The sequence below is a fragment of the Nomascus leucogenys genome, chromosome 15, assembly GCF_006542625.1.
Source record: "Nomascus leucogenys isolate Asia chromosome 15, Asia_NLE_v1, whole genome shotgun sequence".
Classification (NCBI taxonomy): Eukaryota; Metazoa; Chordata; class Mammalia; order Primates; family Hylobatidae; genus Nomascus; species Nomascus leucogenys.
Genome location: NC_044395.1, coordinates 72,304,894 through 72,324,880, shown reverse-complemented (window position 1 = coordinate 72,324,880; position 19,987 = coordinate 72,304,894). Strand labels below are relative to the sequence as shown.

Sequence of the window (19,987 nt, the reverse complement as noted above, 5' to 3'; positions counted from 1 at the left end):
CTGCTGAGGCCTGTTTCTGTTGCTGCAGGCCCCATTTACAGCTATGAAGAAGCAGAGGCATCAAATGCTTAGCCAGGTCCAGGACCACAGGCAGCAAACCAACACCAGCTACTGACATGGGCACAGCTTTTGGCCATCCACTTCCTGGAAAGATGGAGATCCAGGCAGAGAGTGGATCCTGGGCGAGGGTCTTGGCAGAGGGATCTTCCTCTGGGGGTTATAGGAGCACCGATGGAGGTGGAGACCACTAGGAAGGAGGTAGCCACGCTGATGATGGCTTTTCAAGTCACTAGGCCTGGTTTGAAAGTGGACTGTGCCACTCACAAGCTGCGTGATGCTGGAGAACTTGATAAACCCTTTTGAGCTACCATTTTCCCATTGGCTTGTTGTGAAGATTAAATAGACCGTGTGTGTGGTGTATATGACCCTGTGCATTGCTGGACCTCAGAAAATACTGAAAATACAGGAAATGTTCCTCTCTATTTTTCCCTTCAAAACTGAGCTGTGCTGGCCACTGTGGGGACCGCTGAAGAAGACCCAGGGAAGGGAATGGGCCCCCCGGCCTTTCTCTGGGGGTCAGTTTACCCTAAAAGAGTGACTGTTGTGATTGCGCCTTCTGCCTCCTGACCTCCCTCCCATGCTAAGGCTGCATTTTCTCCCTGACAGAGGAACTGAAGGAGAAGCTGATCGAATATGTGGACAAGGTGAACAGCCAGAAGCCAGGCTTCATCAAAGTCGTGCGTCACAGCAAGCAGGAAGGCCTCATCCGCTCCAGGGTCAGCGGCTGGAGGGCGGCCACTGCCCCTGTGGTGGCACTCTTTGATGCCCATGTGGAGTTCAATGTGGGCTGGTAAGTGCCCCTTGGGAGAGGAGGAGGAGTCCCAGTGGGATCTGGGGCTTCGGCTCCAATAGTGCAAAGCATGCTAGGATCTTGGTCATAGCCTAAGGGAAAGGAGATAATTCTGGGAATGGGTGAGATGCAGGTGTGTGAGTGAGCCAGGCAACAAGGCTGGACCTTTAGGGTTTGAGGTGTGGTAGAGGGGAGGGGGTAGCCAGGGGTCAACAGGTCAGTACACAGTGCCTAATATGCATGGTGACATCACATGTGACTATGGCTGGCAGGGTCGTCAGGGAGAAGGGTACATGCTAAGGGCAAAGCAGAGAGTGCCCGGCTAAGGACAGGGTTCCAACACCTAGGAAAGGAGAGCTGGGCCAGACATGAGGCAGAAGCCCAGCCTCACAACCAGGACCAACACCGAGTGGGCAAAGGTGGGGGAAGGTTGCCCGATGTTGTCACAGGTGCCCTGGGCTTTCCCACTGCCAGACTGGAGGTGGCACGTAATCTCAGATTCTCCCTATGGTGAAACTGTCTAAGAACATCTTTCTTTCTCTGGTCAGAGCTGCTCAGATGCTAGGGAGAAAGGGACCAGACAGAAGGCCCCAGTGGCTGCAGCCAGCCAGGAATAGAGTGGCAGATGCAGACCTCCCTGCAGGGCTGGAGGGCACAGGGCCACCTGCTGTGTGTAACTTTGCCTGGGCCTGGGAGACACAGGCTCTGGCGATGACCATAAGTATCTGGGGCAAGTAGGTAGCCACCCTTTTATCAATATGCCTGTTGTCACTGGGGTCTGCTCTCCTCCCCAGACTCCACAGTGCCAACCTCTGCCCCAGGGAGTGGGAGACAAGGGCACTTCAGCAGGAAGGAGCAGCAGGGCGTGCACACAGCCTGGCCTGGATGCTGCCATAACAGTCCCAAATTAAGGCTGCAACACAGTCATTTTTTATAGTTGAAGTCCCTGCTTGCCACTTGTGACGATTTAAACAGCATTTTCTTTGGATTTATGGCCAGGATAGGAAAGGGACACTTACTATTTCAAGCTGATTTGAATAAACAATTATGCACCAAATGTATTATTAATGAGAAGCTTATTCCTGTCTGCAAACACATTACTCGCCTGGTGCCTGCAGGGACCTCCCGGCTCCCTGGGAAAGCCCAAATGCCCCACCCCTCCTTGGGTGGTTGGGAAACGCTTTGGGGGGGTGGATGTGGCACAGCTGGCATTCCAAGGCAGCATCGCATGGCTGGTGGATGTAGGTTTGTTGTCACCTCCTAGTCTCTGCCATCCTCATCTGTCTTTTCCTCCAGGTTGATACATAGAATTTTAGCAAAATCAAAGCCCAAGGTGAAAGCTTCTTGTGGAATCTCAGATCTGTTTCTTTCTTCTTTTTCTTCTTTTTTATGTCTTGATTTTTTTTTCTAACGGAGAAAGGGAAAGCAAGCAGGCACAGGGTTGGATGGAATAAGAATCTCTCAGCTCAGCCCTGGATATGCCGATGGAGTGGTGGAGCCTCTTGCCATTCCGGAAATCCTCAGGGAGCAGCAGGAAGTTGAATAGGGGCTCCTTCCCAGAAGGCAGTGCACGTCTCCATCAGAGGAGATGGGCAGGCCTTCCTTCCTCTTTCTGCTGGGGAAGGACCTTCGGGAGACGCTACTCTGGATTTTTCCACCTTGGAAATGGTTACCCTCTCTGGCTGTCTTCTCTCTGCCCAGGGCTGAACCTGTACTCACCCGCATCAAGGAGAACCGGAAGCGGATCATCTCGCCATCCTTTGATAACATAAAATATGACAACTTTGAGATAGAAGAATACCCGCTGGCTGCCCAGGGCTTTGACTGGGAGCTGTGGTGCCGCTACCTAAATCCCCCCAAGGCCTGGTGGAAGCTGGAGAACTCCACAGCCCCAATCAGGTAAAGCAAACCTTTACCTGTGGGTCTCTCTGCTTTGACCTCCAGGCTAGGGACCCCCTACTGGCCCAGTGCTTATTCTCCAACTTGAGCCCCATCGTGGGGATGACAGGGTTGAAAGGAACTGCAGTCTGATCTTCAGTCACTGCCACAGGTTCTGAAGATCTCAGAATCCATTCACAGCCTCAAAGTGACCCATTTTCACACATCACTGTGAGACGTCTGCTGGGCACCAACCACTGTGCTCCAGGTTGGGGATCCAGAGTGATGAAGATTTGGTTCCCACTGCCAAAAGCCTGGAGTCTAGTGAAGACTGACAAAATCATTGGAATAGGAACATTATTCTACCATTCAGGCAGAAACTGCATTGAAAGTGGGGAAATGCTTTTCAGAGGGTAGCATTTTCACTTGTTTTTGAAGGCGAGTAGAAGATGGCTAGGTTAGGGAGTGGACGCCCATATGCAAAGTTCATGAACACAGAGTAGGTTCAAAGTGACTAGAAGTGGGAAGTGAGCCAGCAGTCCCCCGCAGTGAGGGTGGAGAGGCTGAGAGGCAAGATCGGACCCCACAGGACAGTGTATACCTTGATGATATTTGAGTGTTATTCTGTAAGACTCAGACAAAAGTGACTTCATACTGCATTTCAAAGGTCCCAAGTTCTTTCCTGCCTTTGCTGCCATCTTCCTAGACTCATGAATGACTCCCCTGTGTGGTCTCGGCTTTTAAGGTTCAGGACTCCTCCAACAGCTGTCCCAACTAGTTTTTATTTCTGTCTGTGTTTGTTTTTGTTTTTGTTTTTGAGATGGAGTCTCACTCTGTCACCCAGGCTGGAGGGCAATGGCGTGATCTCGGCTCACTGAAACCTCTGCCCCACTGGGTTCAAGTGATTCTCCTGCCTCAGCCTCCCAAGTAGCTGGGATTACAGGCACCTGCCACTGTGCCTGGCTGATTTTTGTATTTTTTAGTAGAGACAGGGTTTCACCATGTTGGCCAGGCTGGTCTTGAACTCCTGACCTCGTGATCCACCCGCCTCGGCCTCCCAAAGTGCTGGGATTATAGGCATGAGCCACCATGCCTGGCCTATTTCTGTCTATGTTGATGATATGGTGGGTGTCTTTATGCTCCCTGCAAAGTCCTGCCCGTTACAAAACAGAAGGCACCAGAAGGTGGCCTAGGGTACAGTTTTTGGAGTGAAAGAGATTAGAAGCTCATGTTGTTTTGTATTATATGAGGGAGAAAGGGTGTGAAAAATTTAATTGAAAGTCAGTGATTATTACTTAAGATCACATTTTTCCTTGCCAGAAGAAAAAATATATACTCATACTTAAAATGTGATAAAACCACCTAACTTTCCTGAAGTTACCTGCTACCTACTCTGCTGGGGCCCTGCCACAATTCTGTGTTGTTAAACGTTTGCTGAGAGTCTGCTATGTACAAGGGTCTTTTACACACACTGGCTCATTTGATCATCATCGCAACCTGTTGACCGCTCATGTCTCATCCCTGTTTTACAAGAGGAGCAGAGCAAGACTGAGAGAAGCGAATGGCCCTGCCAAAGGCTCTGGGCGGTAGAGCCAGGATCCACCCAGAGAAGCTAGACTCAGTGGCTAGTTTTCACCCCTCTTATTGTCCACTGTTGAGCTCAGAACTGGTGTAGCTGTTTTCTGCTCCCAGGCCTGATGAATGTTGTTGGAAGGGAATATGCCCCCACGCAATGAGCATTCCTGCAGAAGACTGCATTAACTATTTCTGTTCTGCTCATCTCTAACTGTATTGGTCCAGTCTTAATCAGCAAGCCTGCATTCCAGGTCCTTGCCAGACAATGTCATCTCAACCTCAAATTTTCTATCACCCAATTTTTATCAAAAACTTGGTTGAGGGAAATAACTTTTACGGAAGATTTTTGGAAGAACATTCCTGGTTTTATTCCCAGATGAAGACAGCTCCACAGAAAGCTGTGATTTATACAAATGTATCTTGCCCATCTAAGCTCCCTTTTCTTTCAAGCTATACTTGAGTGCTTTGCCCACACATGGTGTAAGTCATAAAAAGGGCCCAGCAATATCTTCTAGTGTATTCTAAAGGGATGTCTTTGCGATGGCTGTTTGCTAAGTCGCCAGGTGACCCCATTAAGAAAATCCACATGAGAAATTTCTTTTAAACTGACTGCCAGTCACAGAAAGCCTTGCTATCCCCAGGGAATCAATTAATATGACATTTTCACGTGAGAACTGTACATTTTGTTTCTAAGACCATGTGTGTTCATTTCCACTTTGACCAACGGGAAACTCAAAGGCAAGCTTTCATGTCTGCTTTAAGAACGATTGAGAGAGGACCTTGGTCTGCACATGCATTCCAATTTGTTGCAATCTTTAGGTCTGTCCAGACATTTATCTATTTATGGTTTTCTATGTATTTTACATTTTTTCATAAGCTATTTCTAATCCTTTCAGGAATGAGGCAACGTGTAAATCAATAACCCTTTCATGCTGATAGAATCCACTTAATACTCTAGCCGGTTAATAATAAACCACTGAGGTGGCCTGTGCTCATCTCAGAGTAACTGTTTCAGATTCTGTTCATCACCTGGCTTGAACTGTCAGTTTGAGGAAGGTCCCTTCCTGTGTGTCCTGAAAGCATTTTTCCAGCGTGCCCTGTCCTGTCCAACACTTAGGAATGCAGAGGCAAATGCCGACACCCCTCTCTGCCAGCCTGATGTTTCTGAATCATCACGTATTTAAAGAGGGGATCTTCTGGACTTAGTGTACAATTGCATCTTTTTACCTTTTTAAATGACCTTTCGAGTGCCAGTTGTGTCCCAGAGGCTCTCAAGTGCTTTAATTTAGTCTGTGTGGGGTTAGAATGGATCTTATGTTACAGATATGGAATCGGAGGCTCAGAGAGGCTAGGGAACTTCTCTTAGAGACATGCACCCAGAAGGGGGATTTTTCCCAGAGAGATTACCTCGAAGGCCTCGGTTCAGTTACCTCCACCACAGCAGGGTCTCAGTCTGCTTTAGGAGTGTTGGATTAGCTTCCCAGGATGCCTGCAGGTCTATGAGGGTGAAGCCGTTTAGAATAAAATGCAGTGATTTGAAAGGAAGAGAAACAGTGGCTCCAGGGTGCCAGTCTCTGCCTGAGAAGTCTCCTGTATCTGCATTCCCCAGGGAAATGGCCTGCAAAATCGCCTTTCTCCACCTTGGAAGGTTTCCGTTTTCAAAGACAGGTTGATTTACATGTGATTGACTGACAGTTTTCTCATCCCTGAGGAGCCTTCATTTCTCCTTTTATTCCCCCACTGCCACCAAGTCCTCCAGCCAGGCAAGGGCTAGAAATGGTAGCAATAAGCAGTAGAACAATTCAACATCACTGCATAAGCAGGGCTCTCAGCAGAGAAGCAGCCCCGTGCTCTCACGCTGACTCACCTCATGTGAATCATTCTCTGTGAGGTGCTGCACTGGGTGTCTTCACAGAGCTAGTGAGACCCAAGCTCACAGCCCTCAAGGAAGGAAAAGGCTTCCAGCTCCTGGATCCCATAGCTGTTGGCAGGTTGTTCCAGCCTAAGGCCCCTGTTGAATTCCAGACCCAGGCCATGTACCTAAGCTCTGCCTGTTGCTATCTCCTCCTGTGTCACACAGGTACCTTAAGGTCAGTTTTTCCACCACCAATGCTTCTTTCTTTTGAAACCATTTTCTTCTCCTTTGCCCCTGTATGGATGAGTGGCCCCCAACCCACTGTCACCCGAGCCAGAAAGCCAGATGGCATCCAGTTTCCTCTCCCTTTCTCACCCTTGTGTAGTTCATCTGTTTTGAAGTTCTGCTGATTTTACATCAAAATATGTCTTAAACAATTCATGTCTCTGTTCCTGATACTCTGACTCAGCTCTCCATCATTTTTCACCTGGATACAGCAATGAGCTTCCCAGCTGGGCCCCTCAATTCCCACCCCTTCCCCTCTGGTCACTCACCCACAGCTGCCTAACTATTCTTTTGGAAAAACACAGATCTGCTGACATCACTGTCCTGCTTAAAATTCCTCATGGACACCTATTTACCTGCAGGTAAAATTCAAATATTTTACCCTGCTACCCAAAATCCTTTGCAACCTGGTCCCAGCTAATCTTTCTAAGTGGACCAAGGATGACATACAGATTCCAAGTTGGGGAAGGGTAAGAAAGCTGGTATGCATTCCCAAGCAGGAACAGAGACTGGCTGTGCAGAGGTCAGGGTCAGGGCAGCTAGAGATACAGTCAACCTAGACTGGCAGGCTGAGCACCAGTTCTCAAAGCTAACACACACACAAGCACCACCCCACTAATAGCTGATCCCAGGATGGCAGCTGTCTACCCACTGCCCAGATGAAACAGCCTTTCTGGAGTGGTTGGGTGAGGCCAGACCCACGGGCCACTCCAAGAACAAGGCTCACACTGGGTCTGGCAGCAAAGGAAGGAAGAGAACCAGACTCTCCTGATAGGAAGGCCTTACTGCTCTTACTCCTCGGACAGCTGCACCAGACAGCCCTTCTGCTCTCCCCTGCCCCTGCAGGAGCCCTGCCCTCATTGGCTGCTTCATTGTGGACCGGCAGTACTTCCAGGAGATCGGCCTGCTGGACGAAGGCATGGAAGTCTACGGGGGCGAGAATGTGGAGCTTGGGATCAGGGTGAGTGGGGTTTCTCACTCAAACCGCTCGGCTCAGCTCTCACCAGGGAGAATGAGTCTGGGGGTGGAGAAATGGGTTTTAAGGTTGAGGGTCACAGACTGATTCTGAATGTCCAGTCCTGAACCCTATGTGTGATTGGGATTGGGAAGTCAAGGGTGGAGCCTTTTGACTTTTCAGGAAGAAGAGGACTTCAGAACCTGCTTGGATGGGGGAGGGAGCATGGGAGAGGTTGAGCTGCCAACTCAATGAAACAGCCTCTTTTAAAATCAAACTGAGGCCCATCAGAGTGAGCAAAGGTGTGCTCCAGGAAGCAATAACAGGCATTGAGGGTGGCTGGACAAGAGTGACCCTGAGTCAGCTCTCCTTGGGATTTCTCACCTTGACACTCTCTTTCTTCTCCACAGTGGTCCATAGAACATTCCCGAAGACTTTGTTAAGAGATAGCCCGGGGAAATAAACTCAGGATTTATAAACAGCAAGATGCAGCCAGGCTCACTGCAGGCTGCTTTCTGACCCCAGGCGCTAGCCAGACCCACGGCCCATTCCTGCCTCACGCCATTCTCCTGCCCCAAAGTACAGGTTTTTTTCCAGCAATCAGCTCGTGGCATGGATCCCCAAGAGGCTCTATGTTATTTCTCATCCTACGGGAACATTTCCTAGGCTTTCTTCTGGCTCTTCCCCCTTGGCTGGTGAAAATAAATCTATGATGAAGCCCTCTTTCCTATCTGAGGTTCCTGTTAGGTCCCCTGGTGTTAGGCAGGAATGTGATAATGGATACAATGAAGGATCTTGTCCTAGAAGGAAGCCTGCCCACCTCTAGGACCAGGGAGTATGCTTGGCAGACCCAGTATTGGAGCTGCAGGGTGTCCTCCGCTCGATGGCCCCCACTGTCTTCTCCATGGGGAACTCTCAGCAGCCAGCCACCCCCACACTCTACAGGCTTGCCGATGCTTGGAGAGAGCCCTGTGCCTACTGGTGTCCATAGGGATTATCTGAGATGCTCCACCTCACTGCCAGCCTGTTCACACATCCATGCAGACGTCATCTGGCTGGTTCCACCTACTGGCCCTACTCTGGCACCTTTGGCCTTAGTGTCTGCATCTGGTGTCTCCAGTTCTTGATACTCAATTTCCACTGAAGGATTGCAGCGTGGATGCACCCTCCTCTCACCTCTAACCCCCTTCAATCTCCCACCCCACCAGGCAGGCAACTGGCCCTGGATGGCCCTTGCCCCTGACCTGAAGGGGAGATTGGGCACCCACAATGAGCATCTCACAATGCCTGCAATGACCTGACAGGTACTGTGTGGGGCCCGACTCACCACCCAGACTTAATGCTAGGGCTTTGAGGACTGGCGACATGAACAGTCTGTCTGAAGCCGAGCTTAGAAAACACTTCCAGACATCTGTATTCATTGAAACCCTGAGAAATTGCTTTGGAAGCAGTCAAAATGCATGGGCTTATTGGGGAGCTAATGTATTCATAGAGGACAGCCCCTGCATAATCACCCTCGTTTCTGCAGCTCTCTCTACATTGGCCATTTATTCCCCATTTGTGTCCTCGCCATCTCATTTCAGCACTGCTCCTGGATAAATGCTCACCCCAAACATAATATTTTTCACGAGGAGCTGCTGTCAGGAATTGTCTGAGTGGGTTGGACCGCCTCCATTCGCTTGTGTTCTCTGGGTAAAAATGTGCAGGAATGGAGAAAGGAATTAGATTTGTGAACTCTGCTTCCAACATGTGTGTGAGTCAGTCACAGAGTGGAGATTTCTGGCTTTTCCTTCCTTAGATTATAAAGTTATAAAGCTATTCTGGAGTGTGGGCCTGGGTGAGGCTCTCAAATGCAAGTTAAAATGTCTCTGGGTGGTTTCGTGTACAGAGTTTTAAATACAGTTAGCAGTGATATCTGTGTTTTTTTTTTTTCCTCCGTCTCTTCTCTCTCAGTTGACAGAAATGAAGTGTCATTGGAGTTGAAGAAAGGGTGGCATTTAAAACAGAGAAGCGACAAGCTGTTAACTGGCAAAACTGAGTACAAACGGGAGGGATGAGTTCATTTGAATTTCAGTTCCCCCTTTAAGGGTTACAGAACCACTGATCATCAGCAAAACAGATTTTCTCCTTTTGTTTGGTTATTAGTATTTGTCTTTCTTTCATGTTTGATGAGTTAACTTTTCAGTGGTTCAGTTTCGTCTATAAAGTAGCACACCTGCCCTAATTACACCATAGGCTTGTGTATCAATATGAAAGACATCACTTTTTACCCTTCGCTTAAGCAGAGGCAAATTATTCAAAGTCCTTACCTATCTGGAACACAGAAAGTTGCTTGCGCAATTACTAAATGCCTGCTTTGTGCCATGGGTCATGCTGGCACTTATGTCATCCATCCACGAAACACCCTAAAAAGACTATTATTGTAATAGTGGTTTTTTTCCATATGATACTGTGAAATTAGGGGCTTACATATGTCTCAAGGTCATGTACCTCGTAAGAGGTAGAGAAAGGATTCAGCCCCAGATCTTTATGATTCAAGGACTAGACAGACATATCACAGTGATCTAGGGATAAAAGTACTTTGAGCATCATCTCAAACAAGATATTGCAACAGCCATGCAATAATTATCTTCTACTTTATTCACAATTATGTCTACTGAGTTCCTATTTAAAGCCGTCTTCTTATTTTGTGCTCTGTTTTTTTTTTTCTGATTTGTAAGTCGGCAACACAATGAGAAAAAGGAAGGAGATACTATGGCCAAGCACAATGAAATGAGTGAGAAATAAGAGCTGACACTGAATTGAAAACAGAAAGATTATATAAATGATAACTGTAAAAGTGCTAGAATGCATACGAAAACATTTAAAGGCTGGCAAGGGGTTGAAATTGTTTGAGACTGTTATGGTGATTGAGTGCCCCCAGCCCCAATATGTCCTAACCTCTTGTGAATGTGATCTCATTTGGAAATGGGGTCCTTGCAGATGTAATCAAGTTAAGATAAAATTGTGCTGGATTAGGGTGGGCTCTAATCGAACAAGACTGATGTCCTTATAAGAAGAGGAAAATTTGGTCACAAGAAGACATAAAGGGAAGACAGCCATGTGAAGGTGGAGGTAGAGACTGGAGTTATGATGTCAAAAGCTCAGGAACACCTGGGGCTATTGAAAGCTGGAACAGGCAAAGAAGGATCCTTCCCTAGAGGGCTGGAAGGGAACACAGCCCAGTCAATATGTTGATTTCAGACTTCTGGCCTCCAGAACTGTGAGAGAGTAAATTTATGCTGTTTTAGGTGATCCAGATTGTGATACTTTGTTATAAGAGCCCCGGGAAACCAACACAGGGACAAAAAAAGTAAGCCAAAGTAGGAACCTGGAGAAGGGTTGAGGCTATTCTATATGGAGAATCTGGTGACATTTAAGTTTATGTTTTCTCAACTTCATAAAATACAGAGAACAGAAGGCTTAAGGCTTGCCTTACTTCTCATAAAGCTGGGACTCCAAAGGCCTGTTTTCTCAGTGTAAAATAGAAATCCTCTCTGGAGAAAGAGCCTTTTAACCCAGGCCACACAATTCCCACAGGGGGAGTTTTAAGGAATATGAATTCACAGTTTTAAAAACATCACAAAACAGACAAGGGAAAAAGAAAGTAACAAGAGGAAACAGCAGCAAAATTAGTGGACTGCCAAACCTGACCCACAAAGTCTCCAACTGTTGAATCCATCAGACACGGAATATAAAGTAGGTTATATTATACACTTAGAAAAAGAAGAGATTGAAAATATGAATAAGAAGCAAGACATTATAAAAATAATCAGTCATAGTAGGCTAAAAATGGAGTTTCAAACATGAAAAATGTAAAAATGGCAATTAAAAGCTCAACAGATGGGCAGAATAGCTACATGAACGTTATTAAAGGAATAAAATTAAGAAACTGGAAAATAGATCTAAAGAAATCACTCAAAATCAGCCCAAGGGGCCTAGAAAAAAATTGTGAAAAAATGTTGAAAGACATGTAGAATTGAGATTGTGGGTTTAGTATCTTCTAATTCCAAATGGAGATGATCCTCTTTCTCCAGAGAGGATTTCTATTTTCTGAGAAAACAGTATGGAGGGTTAGGCAAAAAACATTTAAATAAATGATGGCTTAAAATTTTCCCAAACTGATAAAAGACACCAATCCTCAGATTTAAGAAGTCATGCCGTCCAAAGTGAGGTAAGTATAAAGATATCCCCATTTAGATATGCCATAGAGGAACTACAGAATATCAAAGACAAATAAAAGATCTTACAGCAGTCAAAGAGAAAAGATAGATGACTTAAGTCAATAACAATTAGAATAACAGCTGACTTTTCAACTGTAACAATGGGACCCAGAAGACTATGATATAATGTCTTCAATACACTGAGAGAAAATAATTGTCAACCTATAAGTGTATGCCCAATAAAAACATCCTTCAAAAACTATTTGAACCTAAAGACTATGGAATAGGTTACAGGTGTCCAGCAGCACAGCAGCTTGTATCTCTTTCTTCTAGAGCTAAACATTCAGGCAGATCCTAGGTTTATAGCACAACACAGTACGGCACAGTTGTTAATTATCTTAATAACAGTCCCGAGTCATAAAAAAAGGTCTCCATTGTATGCTGTATGCTTATTCAATAAGACAAAAAGTACCTACATATATGCAAAGATTTCTATGGAAAATGTAAGACTTGTTAACATTTCTGATACTGAAATAGGCAACTTCTCAGTTGTATGGAATGGACATGGAGAAACTGATTAAAAAGCCTCGCCTATTTATTATGCTTTAAATTCAATTCACTTCTTTAATATGAATCTTGGCTGTCTTCATCTTTCTGGAATGGAAACCAAAGAAGTAGGGGGTGGTGGGGAAGAATGCCACTACAACCACAGCCAGTGCCCCACCCATGGTGTCCAGAGCAGGCAACCAGAGAAAAGACCCGTCTCCTCTCCATCTTGCCCCAGCTGCGAATGACTCCTGACTGGATTGAGCTGTTAGAAATGTATTACAGAGAAGAGAGTCTCCCAGAAAGGACTTGCTGTTGGAAAGACACCCACTTGAACATATCTGCAAGTCACTGACTCCTTCTCTGAATATCTAAGCTTTACCCACTTGGGGTTTCTTACTGGCATTTTAGAATCTTTGTCTTGGGATGTTCATATTCATTTTTCTCTTTAGAATATGGTCTGCTATTACAATGACACTTACACAGATTTTTCATCCTCGAGGATGACCTTTTACTATCTGCTTCTAAGACTGGATGATTGTTGTTATTCTTCATTCCCTAGTGCCAGCTTGCCCCTTTTAACTGCTTCTTCTAAGCCTCATCACAAGATCTGATTGGGAGTAGAATCCCTCACTGTGAGTGATTCTGTCTCTCTCCCTGTGTAGCTGAGTAACATCTAGGACAGGAGGAAGTGAAGCTGACTGGCTCCACTTTGGGCCTTGGGAGCACCAAGGAATCATTTAAGGTTTCCTTATCTGGCTAGCCTTATAGAATAGCTTATTAAAGCAGAAATATGCATCTGAGATTTCTCAGTACCTTGGACAGTGACTTTATTCTAAACTCATTAAGTGTTTCTGTTGTCCTAGTCTGCCAGTTTTCATCCCCTCTTCTAGGTTTTTTCCTCAATCATGGAGAACCTAATACCTATACATGCCCTGGCAAAATACCAATGGCTATTCCACAGAGCATGAGGGATGAAAGAAGCGAAGAAGGTGTGGACACAATAGAAGGAGTATACTTCACATATTACAAAGTCACTAGATATCAAAAATCCCCTTACCCCCTACACTGGGTTTGTCTGCTGCTTCTATATCAGCTAAATAACAATGGCAGTACCTTTCATCTATATTTTCAAAATTCTTTCCCTACAATTATCCTATTTATTGCACACAGCAATCAAATGCTGAAGGCAAGCCAGAGAGTATTATCCTGATAGTGTTATATGATTTAAAATGTTTATGTTGGTCAAAGAGTTAATTCATTCTTATGCTTTATTATCTCATTATTCTAATCATTATTTTTAACAGTAAAGATAACAAGAAGAAATTAATTTAAGTACTTCATACAGTTCTCTATACAAGCATATCATCATGTCTATTCTATATGTAGATGCACATGTGCATAAAAATACTACCACACATTTTATATAGTGCTTTATTTTTTAAGGCACACATTAATTTATATGTATTATAGCCGTGCTTAACTTTTTATTCAAATGACACTCAGGAATCTGTGTTGCAAGCTAAGAAAACTGACTCAACCTAACTTAAAGAGAAAAGAAATTTATTGGAAGGATATGGGTATCGCAAAGAATTAATTTGCTTTTCAAAGAAGCAGATTCAGAAAACAAGCAAAAGCCAACAGAGGCTAAACAGCAGAAACTACAGCCAAGGCCACATGGTCATAATAGTGTATTTGGGACAATACCTCTGACCCTACTGCCATGACTAGATGGTCCTACCACTGGGTACTGGGCACTGTTGCTTGGGTTTTGGTGACATTCACAAAGATTGGAAGTCCTGAGTGATAGCACACGATTAGCTAAATCTAGGTTTATGTACATACCTTTGCTTCGAGGGGACAGTGACAGATCATATAGCTCTTTTCAGTTTCTACAGTTCAAGAATTACACATGACAGAGTTCCTCTTATGGGAAATGGAGTTTGAACCTGGGTTTGTCTGTCCTCTAAAGCAAGTAATATACTATGTAGGTATTCTTCTTCATATTCCAGATACTTTATCATAAATGAGACTTGAAAAAACTCTCTATCGAAATGCAAATCAAAACCACAATGAGATACCATCTCACACCAGTCAGAATGGTGATTATTAAAAAGTCAGGAAACAATAGATGCTTGTGAGGCTGTGGAGAAATAGGAATGCTTATACACTGGGAATGTAAATTAGTTCAACCATTGTGGAAGACAGTATGGTGATTCCTTGAGGATTTAGACCAGAAACACCATTTAATCCAGCAATCCCATTACTGAGCATATACCCAAAGGAATATAAATCTTTCTACTATAAAGACACATGTACATGTATGTTTATTGCAGCACTATTTACAATAACAAAGACATGGAACACACCCAAATGCCCGTCAATGATAGCCTGGATAAAGAAAATGTGGTACATATACACCATGGAATACCATGCAGCCATAAAAAGGAATGAGAACCTGTCCTTTGTGGGGACATGGATGAAGCTGGAAGCCATCATCCTCAGCAAACTAACACAGGAACAGAAAACCAAACACCACATGTTCTCACTCATAAGTGGAAGTTGAACACTGAGAACACATGGACACAGAGAAGGGAACAACACACACCAAGGCCTGTTGGGGGTTGGGAGTTGAGGGAAGGGAACTTAAAGGATGGGTCAATAGGTGCAGCAAACCACCATGGCACATGCATACCTATGGAACAAACCTGCACGTTCTGCACTCATATCCCATTTTTAGAAGAAATAATGAAAAAAAGGAAAAAAGAGAAAAAACTCTTTATTATGGACAATATCGAATATATACAGAAACAGAGAGATAGTAAAATAAATCCCATTGCAGTTGTTACCTTGTTTCAATATTGTCAACTTATGGCCAATTTGGTTTCATCTTTACCTCTGCCTAATCCCCCACCTAACTCTAGTTATTTTGAGGGAAATCTCAGACATCATATCATTTCATCAAAAATATTTCAGTATGCATCCAAAATAGATAAGGACTTTTAAAGAACCATGGCCACAATGCTATTTTCAGTCCTAAAAGAGTTGAAAAGAATAATACTGTCAAATATTTGAGTATACACATTTTTCTAATTCTTTCATAAGTTTTTGTTTTGTTCTACAATTTGTTTGCTTGAATCAAGATTCGGTTGGTTAATTTGTCTTTCCAGTCTCCACAACCTACTGAATATCTTTCTCCATCTCTTTTTTTCCCCCTGTTGTAATTTCATTTTTGAAGAGATCATGTCATTTTTCCTGCAGAGATTCTCACGGTCTAGATTTTCTTGATTACATTCCCCTGATGTCATTTAACAGGTCCTTCTGTCCCATATATTTCATCTACATTGGTAGTTAAATCTAAAGATTTAGGTTCAATTTTGTAGCAAGAATATTTCATAGACAGTATGTGTGTACTTCCTTCATGAGGTACATGATGTCTACTTGTGTTCCCATTTGTGATGCTAACCATCATTGCTGATTATTGCCTAGATTCAGTAATTCCTTAGGGGTTACCAAATAGTAATATTTTAATTTTATTTCTCTTTCCTCATTTATTAGCTGAAATACTTCTTGTAGAGACATTTACAATAATCCATTCCTTGGTTGCCCAGAAGTATAAATAAATTCATTTGGAAAAGTCAGGATAAATAGTTCTTTCTATAATAGCTTTCAAAATAATGAATTGATTCTCAACCACCCTCCAAAGGGGACCAATTAGTTTTTTAGTATCTCTGTGAACTTATGGGTTTAAACATATTTGATGTATTTCAATTAATTATCCTTACATACATTTAATGTCCTTATTGACTTGCAAATGTCCCACCTTTGTCCATTGGAGCCTGTTGACATTTGTCCATGGGTCCTTTTGACTCTTTAATGGCTTCCCTGCCACGAGGAGGGTTCTAGGCTCATCTTACACATTTCCTGCTCCAGACTTGTAATTAGCTACTTCCCTAAGGAACCCAGCTTACTGTTAGTGAGAAATGGTATTTAAAACCACAATCTGGGCACTGGGCATGCTCATTGCCACTGGGTTGGTCCATGTTTCTAGGTCTTTTCAGTAGTCAGAGCTAGAAATTATTATTATTATTATTATTATTATTATTATTATAGAGCTAAAATATTTCAGGCATTCATGATGATCTTTCTCATTCAAACTTAGGACGACAGAATTTTACTTCATCAGTTTTACATCTATATTTCCTTTCTTTCATGCCAAAATTTCTGGTTCTTGATGACAACAACATAGGTACCTGTTTATTTTATTCCCCAGAATGCACAAGACTGTTTCAGCATATTAATGATGATGCTACCACCAATGATGTGATAAATTAAATGGTTTAATTTATTTTGCATTTCTTCTTTAGATTTTATCCCACTAGGATGTACAGTCAAATTACTATTATCCACAGTTATCTAGAAGTGTTCCTCTCTGTACAGTTGTCCTACCAACTTAAGAAGTATGATCAGTTGTTTCATTTTGCTTCTGACTTTTATATTTAAATGTTTATAGTCATATAAATTTATATTTAGTTTATAAAAATGAGGTAAATATACAGTCCAAAGTCAAATCTACAAAATAAGGAAGTTTCAGCATTGTTCTCTTCATCCTGTTTTCTCACTATTTCCAATGTAAACATTTATTTTTGTTTGTTTTAGTTAATACTTTGAAAAAAGGGGAGAAAGTGTGAATATATATTCGCAGGTCCCCTTTCTTAGATAAATGATAGTATACTATGCACATTTTTATTATCTCATTTTTTTCTGAAGATTGTTCTATAACAGTATATAGAGATATTCCTCATTCCTTTCTTACAGTTGCATACTACTCAAATGCATAAACATTTTATAGTTTATTCTACCAATTTCCTTTTGAGAGCGTAGTGCTATAATTAATAGTCTTTTGCATACTTTTTCATATTTTTATTGGTTATCTTTTGGATAGATTCCTAGAAATGGAATTGTGAAGTCAAAGGGTAAATGCATATGTAACTTTGCTAGACATCATCAAATATCCCTCCAGAGGGATAGTATTTCAGAGGGGTAATATTTTTCCCACCAGGAATGATGAAGGTGCCTGTCTTCTCACAGCCATACCAACAAAGTATGTTGTGGAATATTTTTTTTAACCCATCTGACAGATGAGAAAGGCCTTTCAGGGTAGTTTTAATTTGCATTTCTCTTATTAAGAACTAGGTTGAAAAGATTTTCATATGATTAAGGCTATTTGCATTTCTTTTTTCTGTAAGCTGTATCTTTGGCCCACTTTCCTACAGGGTTGTTAGTCTTCTCTCTATTTTTAAATATCTTTACACATTAGAGATGGTAATACTTTGCCCATCATCCAAATTGCAAGTATTTTCTCCCAGTTTGTTACTTGTCTTGATTTTACTTCTCATGTTTGTTTGTTTGTTTGTTTTGCCATCCAAAGGCTGCTTTTTTCATGTTTTTTCTGTTTCATGTAAGCAAACTTTTTTCTTCTTGCTTCCAGATTTTAATCATAGAAAATCTTACCCACTCTCAGGTTATAAAGAAATTCACTTATGTTTTCTTCTAATACTTATATGACTGTATTTTTTACATTTTAATCTCCAATTCATTCAGAATTGATCCTGCAGTTTGGTGTGAGGAATGGATCCAATGTCTTATTTTCCTATATGGTCAACCAGTTATCCTAACACCTTCTATTCAAAATAATATCCTTCCTCACTGCTTTGCAAAATTACCTTTATTGTACAATAAATTGCCACATACTTTTGGGTCTGTTTCTGGATTTTCTATTTTGGTTTCATTGATCTGTTGGTCTATTTATGTACTAATATCACACAATTTCATTTTTATAGGCTTTATGTTTGTAAGTCCACAGGGTGAATTTAGCCTAGCAAACTAATGCAGAAAGGTCTTGGATTCAAAGGAGGGGAAGATCTAGGCAAGACACAAATATCATCTTTCCCTCTTCTTTCCTGCTGGACTTTAAAACACATGATGTCAGGATTTATGGCTGTTTAATTTTCATAATGGTGCTTGGAGCCTAGTATGTGCTGAGAGAGCAAGCTTTGAATTTACAGAGCAGTCACATATAAGAAAATATATTCTATATGCCTCAGAAAGTCAGAGCTATTAACAGTGAGTATAAGCTGTAAGAGATGTAGTTACTCAATATCAGAAACATAAATTAGAACCATAAAAAAATAGATGCTAATGATACAGTGAGCTCCCTATGTTAGGACATCTTCAAGTATCACTAGAAAGATAGATAGAAAGATAAACTTTATGACCATAATACTAATGATTAATAGTAATATGGTAGTTATTATATGTGAGCTACTGTCCTAAGTGCTTTACATGTATTAATTCACTTAATCCTTGCGGTACCTTGAAATGTAGGTACTATTACTATCTCCACTTACAGATGGATATACTGAAGCACAGAGAGAGGTGATATAACTTGCCCAAGGTTACATGACTGGTAAGTGGTAAAGATGCGATTTGAACCCAAGAAAGGTGGCTTCGGAAGCCATTTATGCCTGGTCTAAGAAGGCATAGCATTGTGGTCTTCAGTAAGAAATCTGACAAAATTTCCCATCACTTCCAGGTGGTTCATTATTTATGTGGTTCATTATTTATTCATTCATTCATCCTTCAAACATTCACTTTCCCCCTGCTGGGAAATTGGAGATGAATGACAGCCCCTGCCTTTGAGTGGCTCTCAGCCTAGCTGGAGAGACAACCACCTTACCACGTTCTGAGTACCCATCTCAGACTGTAGAAAACGTCATGAGCTTAAACAGAATGTTTGACCCCTCCTTCCATTTTGACTTTGAGGACTTTCTGTGTTCTTTGATCTACCAATGGCAACAGTAACAAGTACACAACTCAACCTGCTACACTTTTTATGTGGTATTTCTTAGAAATTGTTATTTAAAAATCAAAAACTGCAAACAATTACCTTGTTTTTTCCAATCAATGAGTAATGGTAAAGACAATCAACTCAAGCTAAAGCAACAAATAAAAATGAGCATAGCAAAAACTATAAAAGCTAAAAAGTTGCCTGAAGAAATGAATGTTAACATGATTTACATTTGCAAAATTTGATTCAGGAAAACTAAACTTGGTGGAAATCATTACCACCAAGAAAAACCCTGTGATGGAGGCCATAATTATAAAATGTGTTATGGGTAAAAGCATACTGATGGAAGAACCCTATCTTAGTTGTAAAATCAATGCAAAAAAGTGTTAACCCCAGTGAAAATAATTCTGCTAAAATAAAACTAGAAAATTAGTATAGACGGAAATATTTTAATTTTGTCATATAGAAAATTGATGAAGAGAATTAAATTGGCTTAGTGACATTTACTCAAAAAAGAGTTTCTGAGTGAAAATTCATCACTGAGCGTAATTCAGGTTAATGCGCTAAACAGGGCACAGCCTGCTCAGGGTCAAAACAGCAAGGCTGAAAGATCCTGCTGCATTGCGAGAGCACCAGGGGGGAGCAACCACTCCACCTGGGGGAGTTGGGTGGGGCTTCACAAGGGAGGTGGCATTGAGGCAGACTCCTGAGGAAGGAGTGAGCATCCTGAAGATGGGGATTTGACCCGTCAGCACTGACCTGTCAAGGTCTGGGACGTCTGAGATTTGGTGTAGTGATGTATACTCTTGGGCAACAGAAGTAGGTGCTTTATTCCATAAAGCAGACCCATTGTTGTACGGTGGAGTAAGTGTTATAACATAGTATGTTTATCTATGTGGTCTTCTGAGGCCAAGAATTTCATCCAAAAGGAACTTCCATTTATTGTATGCTATTTGGCAATCACTTGTGTGTATTATTAATTGTTGTTTGA

At 42.4% G+C, this 19,987-nt stretch overlaps 1 protein-coding gene across 2 annotated transcripts in view; it reads left to right on the top strand.

Moving 5' to 3' along the window:
* The window catches only part of GALNT18 (polypeptide N-acetylgalactosaminyltransferase 18), a 351,487-nt gene that overhangs the window by 244,165 nt on the left and 87,335 nt on the right, over positions 1–19,987 (top strand). For both annotated transcript variants that reach the window (XM_012502920.2, XM_030794708.1), the window contains exons 4-6: positions 667–850; positions 2,552–2,749; positions 7,290–7,404. In XM_012502920.2, coding sequence (XP_012358374.2) covers positions 667–850; positions 2,552–2,749; positions 7,290–7,404 — 497 coding nt within the window. The remainder of the gene's footprint in view (positions 1–666; positions 851–2,551; positions 2,750–7,289; positions 7,405–19,987) is intronic.